This window comes from Camellia sinensis, chromosome 12, assembly GCF_055761805.1.
Source record: "Camellia sinensis isolate YWXY chromosome 12, ASM5576180v1, whole genome shotgun sequence".
NCBI lineage: Eukaryota > Viridiplantae > Streptophyta > Magnoliopsida > Ericales > Theaceae > Camellia > Camellia sinensis.
In genome coordinates this window covers 138,601,613-138,608,995 of record NC_138972.1, presented here as the reverse complement: position 1 = coordinate 138,608,995, position 7,383 = coordinate 138,601,613, and the positions used below count along the sequence as shown (strand labels likewise).

The window sequence follows — 7,383 nt, the reverse complement described above, 5'->3', positions numbered from 1 at the left end:
CCATTTTATGAAAAGTTTGGAAACAAGAAAAAAACTTCACTCTTAGTTCGAAGCGAGTAAATCTAAGTCACGGAAATAACAATCAATAAATATAACAAACCATTGATACCAAAAGTAGAAACCACAGGGAAAAGGCTCCACACATCGATATGAATAAGCATAAAAAGGAAAGTACTTTATTATTTGAAGGGTAACAAGTACGTTTATGCTTTGCAAGTTCACAAGCATCACAACCAAAAATACTCCTAGGACAATCATGAACTAAAGAAGGAAAAAGTTTCTCTAAAACACTAAAGGAATGATGACCCAAATGGCGATGCCACTGATGAAGGAGATAAAGAGGAGAGCAGTAGTGCACTTGAGAGCCTGAGATGGGACGACATCCAGAAAATACAGCCCATCTTGTGCTCTACCATTGCCAATTGTTTTCCCCGTAGCTAGGTCCTGAAAGACACAATGAGTAGGAAAAAATGACATTGAGCAATTTAGAGAAGTACTAAGGCCTTGTATGGGAAATAATTGTTTTAGCCTAAAAGTCAAAAAGTTACAAAAAAAACCAAAAAGCCTATAACCTGTTGGAATTAGGAAATAGTGATATTATAATTATGGTAGTGTTGGAATTAGGAAAGAGTGATATTGTAATTATGGCAGTGTATATAAAATCTGTGATTGTGTCAATAAAAGATTTAATACATTTTTTTATCTTCGTTTCCTATTTTGTTTGTTTCCTATTTTGTAATATTGTTTCATTATAAATACAAGGCTCTACCTCATTCATAGATAAGCCAAATAATTATTTTCATTCTTTTTGGTATCAGAGCCAAAACACAAAAACCCTAGACCATCCCCTCCTCCCTATTGGCCTATGTTCTTCACTGCCCAGTAGTTTCTTCATCTTATTTCTTCTTCCTCCAGCAACCAATAGACCTCTTCTCCCCTCTAGACCACCCGACAGCCTAAGCCACCACTCCTAGACCACCCGAAACCACTTACCCACCCTGCTATACCTCTCGGGAGGACTGTATTACACCTGTCGAGGGCCTTGCTGCTGCCAACTAGGTCTCATCCTGGCCTAGAGCACTTCGACTAGGTCTTCCCCTAGCCTAGATTGGCTCGATACCCTCTTTAGGGTGATTTGAATCCTTTTTCTCCCTTTTATAGAGTGTAGTGGTGATGCTTTAAGCACTTTAGCCGTTAAGTTTTTTCTGGCTTTTCTGGTTGTTTACTCAGACTGTGTTGATGTGTTGCTATATTGCTGTCTATTTCAGCCCCCATTATCTCCCCATGGATAACTTATCTTCTACCACTCCTACTGAGGTATCTACTGCGGTCTCCACCAAATCTGTGCCTGTTCCAAGTATTGATTTTTCTCTTTTCCATTACTCCTATTCATCGTATTACAAGTGTGGTGTTGATTGGGAAAAATTTTGCTGCTTGGAGCTGTTCCCTTAAACTCTACCTTATGGGAAAGGGAAATGCCCATTAGCTTTTATCAACTACTACCCCGCCAGCTGCGACAAACCCTATACGTGCTCAGTGGGATATCGATAACTGCACTATATTGGGAAGGATGTTCAATTTCATGGAAGATCAAATTTATCATATGTTCCTTTATTGCGATACAGTTCCGAGTTTGTGGCAAACATTGTCACAGATGTACGCTCATGCACACAATGATGCCCGTATCTTAAAGCTTTACCAAGATATAGCCCAGGCCTCTCAGTCCTCTCTTGGCCTTTCTGTAGCTGAATTCTTTGGCTATCTTCAGGCTTGTTGGGAGGAACTTGCTCAATATGAGCTTTTGACTAACCTTCCACCAGAAGCCGCCTTCCTTATGTCCAAGAGGCTTGCTCGACAGCACACTTATCAGTTTCTCATGGGTTTAAACTCTGAATTTGAATCTCTTCGAATTCAGAATCACAACACATCACCCATGCCATCTCTTTATGAGGCTTATGCCACTATTGACAGTGATGAGCGTCACCGGTGATTGGTTAAACCTAGTGTTCCTTCAGTATCTCCAGTTTTAGCAGATCAGATGGCTCTTGCTGTAGGTTCTGGTTCTCGAATTTGTACCGGTTCTGTTACTTGTCATCATTGTGGTGATCCTGGACATGTCAAAGCTCATTGTTTCAAACTTCATCCTAAGTTAAGGCAACGCCCTTCCCGACCTCGTGGTGCTGCTACACGTAGTTTTGGCTCTGCTCGCACGGCTACTTTGGTGGAAGTTACTCCTGCTTCTGAGCCTCCTAATGTTCCTAATCTACAGCAGTCTTGGTTAGCTTCAGGCCCAACTTGGGTCTCTTACCACCGGTTCTCTTGGTCCATCATCCTCTACCGCCACCTTTGCTACAGGTATTTCTACTGCTTTCCATGTTCAGTTTGCTAATCCTTCCTAGATTCTGGATTCTGGGGCTAATGATCATATGACTGGTGACTTTTCTTTTCTTTCCTCTCCTGCACCCACCATTGTTGCCCAATCTGTGTGTCTTGCTTATGGTTCTTGCTTTTCTGTCCAACATAAGGGTGTTGTGTCTTTATCCCCTGATATCACTTTATTTTCTGTGTTGCATGTTCTCAAGTTTGCTTATAATCTCTTATCCGTTAGTCATCTTGCCAAAACCTTTAATTGCACTGTCATCTTCTTACCTTCTTCGTGTCTTCTATAGGACCTGAGTTCGAAGAGGATTTTTGGTAGGGGATATGAGCGCGATGGGCTATACTACTTTGAGGATCCACCGGACCAACCTTCTTTGCCTTTAGCTAGTTTTCAGACGTCTGTTTTGCCAGCTTCTATATCTTGTGTTTTTTTTATTCAAACTTTGGAGTTATGGCACGCTTGTATGGGTCATGTTAACTTTCAATATTTATGTTAACTTTTTTCGCTATTAAATGAAGCTTGCAAGGATTCTATATTCCATTGTGTTACTTGTGAGTTGTCTAAACATATCCGTACTAATTATATACCACATATGACATGTGCCCCTAGTGCTTTTGACCTTATTCATTCTAATGTTTAGGGTCCCTCTCCTATTCTTGCTTTTTCTGGTCATCGTTATAATGTGACTTTTATTGATGATCACACTAGGTGCACTTCGGTCTATTTACTTCGCCGCAAGTCTGATGTGTTTCCCATCTTTGTTTAGTTTTTGCAAATGGTTAAAACACAATTTCGCACCATTGTTAGGAACATTCGCTCTGATAATGGTGGGGAATACATCTCCAATGAGTTTCATTCTCACCTTAATTGAATGGGTATTCTTCAACAACTTACATGTCCTCAGACCCCTGAACAAAATGGTGTGGCTAAATGTAAAAACCGTCATATTATGTATGTCGTGCATTGTCTTCTTCGTGGTATGAGTGTGCCCAAGTCTTATTGGCACATGGTTGTTCTTACTGCTGTCTATCTCATTAATAGGACTCCTAGTCGTGTGTTTTATGGCCTTACTCCATTCCATATTCTTATGCCTAATACTACCCTTTTTCCTCTTTTGCCTCGTGTTTTTGGGTGTACATGTTTTGTTCAAGACCGGTGTCCCACTCGCACTAAGTTAGATGACAAGTCTATTCGTTGTGTCTTTTTTGGGGTATTCTTCTATGTCTAAGGGGTATAAATATTTTGATCCTGTTGTCATTTTCACCATACTCTGGATGTTACTTTTTGTGAGGATCTTCCTTTTTTTAGTCCTAACCCCTTGTTACAGGTTTCCCCTTCAACTACTTAAAGTGTTCGCCCGGTCCCCAATTTGGATACGGTTGCGGATGAGGTTACCCTCTTCCCACCCTTCACCTTCGCCTCCTTCCCCCCTCCCTTGTAAGTATACTCTCGCCGCCCTCATGCTCAGCCCCCTCTTGCTTTCTCTCTGGATCTTGGGTTAGGTACTTCTTCCCCTTTACATGCCTCTCATTCCCTTCCTCGCCGTAATCCTCCTCAGGATTGGCATCCCCTCAATCGTTGGGGTTATCTATGTAGTACTAGTCATCCCATTTCCCAGTATCTCTTATATGACAGGGTTTTCGACTCATATCATTCTTTCCTTGGCAAGCTTGAGTCCAAGTCTATTCCACGATTTGTGTCAAAGGCCCTTCAGAATCCAAAATGGGTGGCGGTGGCAGCTTTAGAACAGAATTATACTTGGGATTTGGTTTCTTTACCTTCTGGCTAGAGTACCGTGGGTTGCAAATGGGTCTTTGCTATTAAGTACCTACGTGATGGCTCCGTTGACCGTTATAAGGCCGGCTTAGTGGGCTTCACTCAAGTTCCTAGCAAGGATTTTGGTGCTAAGTTGCGGGGGAGTATTCAGGAAAAGTATGTCGACTGCGCAAGTCTTTGTATGACTTAAAGTAGTCTCCACGAGCTTGGTTTGGTTGTTTCAGCTCAGTCATCATCTCCATGGGCTTTGTTCAGTGCCATTCAGACCATACTTGCTTCATCCGTCGTAATTTTGCAGGTCAGTGTATAGTCTTGTTGGTGTATGTGGATGATATCATTCTCATTGGTGATGACTCTATAGGTATTGGTCAAGTTAAACGAGATTTGGGACACACCATTGATATTAAGGATTTAGGGAATCTCAAGTAGTTTCTAGGAATTGAGGTGGCTCGCTCACAGTAGGGGATTTCCTTATCTCAAAGGAAGTACACTCCTGACTTATTTAAGGATACCAGTATGTTGGGTTGTAAACCTGCTTCTACTCCTATGGATCCCAATGTCAAGCTCATATCATAGTCCGGCAAATTACTAGAGGATCCAGGTATGTATCAGCGTCTTGTTAGGCGTCTCATCTATCTGACCAATACTAGACCTGACTTGACATTTGCGGTTAGTGTGGTTAGCCAATTCATGCATGCACCTCGTACAGAAGATCTTGATGCGATTCATCATATCTTGAGATATTTGAAGACCTCTCCAGGCTTGGGATTGTTGTTCACAGCTGATCCTTAATCTGGACTCTTTTGTTTTACTGATGCTGACTATGTAGGATGTAGAACGGATAGACGTTCTACTTCTGGCTTCTGTACTTTCTATGGTGATCATCTTATATCATGGAAAAGTAAGAAGCAAGCAGTTATTTCTAGGTCTTCTGCAGAAGCTGAGTATAGGGCTATGGCACAAGGCACTTGTGAGATTCTATGGTTGCATTCTATTTTGGTAGAGTTAGGATTTGAGGAGACTGCCCTTGCTTCTTTATTTTGTGACAACAAGTCTGCTATTATGTTGTCTTCTGATTCTGTCCTACATGAACATACTAAGCATATAGAGGTTGATATACATTTTATTCGAGAGAAGGTTCAGATTGGTATTGTGAGACCATTCTTTGTCTCTTCTTCTCAGTAGTTAGTAGATATGTTCACCAAGTCTATTGGCCTAATATTACTCCAGTCATCTATCGGCAAGCTGCGTTTATTGAATTTCTTCACACTAGCTTAAGAGGGAGTGCTGGAATTAAGAAATAGTGATATTATAATTATGGTAGTGTTGGAATTAAGAAAGAGTGATATTGTAATTATGGTAGTGTGTATAAAATCTGTGATTGTGTGAATCACAAATTTAATACATTTTTTTATCTTCATTTCCTATTTTGTTTGTTTCCTACTTTGTAATATTGTTTCATTATAAATACAAGGCTCTACCTCGTTCATAGGTAAGCCAAATAATTCTTTTCATTCTTTTTAACCTACGTCAAAAAGTCAAAGATTCCCTTTTCTCTTTACTTTTTGTACATCTTTTTCGTAAAAAATCAAAAAGTCATTCCAAACATACAAGTTTTTTTTACCTCATATTTTAGCCAAAAAGTTACTAAACTAGCTTGTTTCCAAACGAGGCCTAAGACTACTAACAGAAAGCAAGCTAGTGGAAAAAGTAGGAACATGAAGCACAAACGAAAGAGAAAGCAAAGATGAACAATAAACCGAACCCTTGCCAGAGACAAAGGATAAAGTGCCATCAGCCACTTGAACCTTGTCTCGGTCGTAACAAGGAGAATAAGAATAGAAAAGACTAGAGGCACCTGTTGTGTGGTTGGTGGCATCTGAATCGATAATCCAAGAAGGTGATAAGAAGGTACTAAGAGCACTAGTAGGAATACCTGTGTTGGCAAAATTGGAAGAAGTGGAAGTGGAAGAAGCTGTGGTAGAAAGAGAGTCAAGTCGAGCCATCAAAACGCCTAAGAGTGTGTAACTCATCCTGGGAAAGAGTGCTAGGCTCAGAAGAACTCACAGCAATCTCAGACACATGTGCTTGGGGACGAGTTGTACTACCACAACCTTGACCCCGAGTAGGGCGACCATTCAGTTTCCAACAATGCTCTCAATCATGCCTGTCTTTTCCACAATAATCACACTTCAAGCGATCTCGATCAACCAGTGTACCCTGACTCCCAAACTGAACTAGACTAGGCCGAGGAGCTCGAGTAGGAGGAGCAACAACCAAAGCAGAATGATCCTGAATAGTGGAATGAACCATAGCACTACATCGACTCTCCTCTTACTGGACTAGGGCATAAGCCTCGCGTAGGGTGGGAAAAGGTGAATGACCCAACACTTGGACGCGAATTTGATCATACACCAAGTTCAAGCCAGCAAGAAAGTCATACACGCACTCCTTCTCCACGGTTTGTTGAAATAAAGTGGCATCCTGAGAACAAACAGCCTAGAAGCTTTGGTAATAGTCTAGTTCTTGCCACAAACTACTCAATTCAGCATAGTATACTACAAGTGATCTATCTTTTTGATCTAAGCTCTGAAGCTTCTTCCTCAACTCATATGCCTATGCATCATTACCCTGGTGGGAGTACATTTGGGCTGCAGCTATCTAAATCTTATGAGCAGTATCTAATAAGAGAAAACTCCGACTAATGGTAGGTTGCATAGAGTTGATTAGCCAAGTCATAACAGGAGCATTTTCAGAAATCCATTGAGTATGGAGCGAGTCATCACTATCCGATAGGAAAGAGAATAGTAATATAGCCAGTCAAATGGCAAGTAACAATAGCAAGACAACAGGAGCGTGACCAAATCAAATAGTTGGAACCATCCAATTTAATGGGACTAATTTGAAGAGAGGGATTGTCGGTAAGAGTAATAACACGACGTAGGCCACCCTCATCACTAATTGTATCCTTAGTCTCACCCTTAGCCATTGTAGATTAAATCCCCACAATAGAAAAATAAATACCAGACCAAAATCGGCAAAAACAAACAGAGGCAAATTCACAAACTCAACTTAGGGACAAAAGTTACCTCTAGAGACAAAAACAGAGCCGAAACATAGGCTAGTGAGGCCAAAAACAATAAGAAACTGAGAGAAACTGTGTTGAAACTGAGGAAAACCGACAAAAATAGAGTGGAACCTTGCCAAATCATCAAAACCCAGTCTCC

General features: G+C 40.9%; 1 protein-coding gene across 1 annotated transcript; it reads left to right on the top strand.

The window, feature by feature from the left end:
* The first annotated feature begins 310 nt into the window (after window positions 1-310).
* On the top strand, window positions 311-1,990 carry LOC114317794 (uncharacterized). Its single transcript, XM_028264551.2, has 3 exons — window positions 311-349; window positions 1,231-1,317; window positions 1,487-1,990. Exons 1-3 carry the CDS (start codon window positions 311-313, stop codon window positions 1,988-1,990), a joined length of 630 nt encoding a protein of 209 aa, XP_028120352.1.
* Window positions 1,991-7,383: the final 5,393 nt, after the last annotated feature.

Coding starts and splice junctions, on each gene's coding strand:
- LOC114317794 (XM_028264551.2), top strand. CDS start 311: ATGGCGATGCCACTGATGAAGGAGATAAAGAGGAGAGCA. Junction 350..1,230: donor AGGAGATAAAGAGGAGAGCA/GTAGTGCACTTG, acceptor TTGTTTACTCAG/ACTGTGTTGATGTGTTGCTA. Junction 1,318..1,486: donor CTTCTACCACTCCTACTGAG/GTATCTACTGCG, acceptor AATGCCCATTAG/CTTTTATCAACTACTACCCC.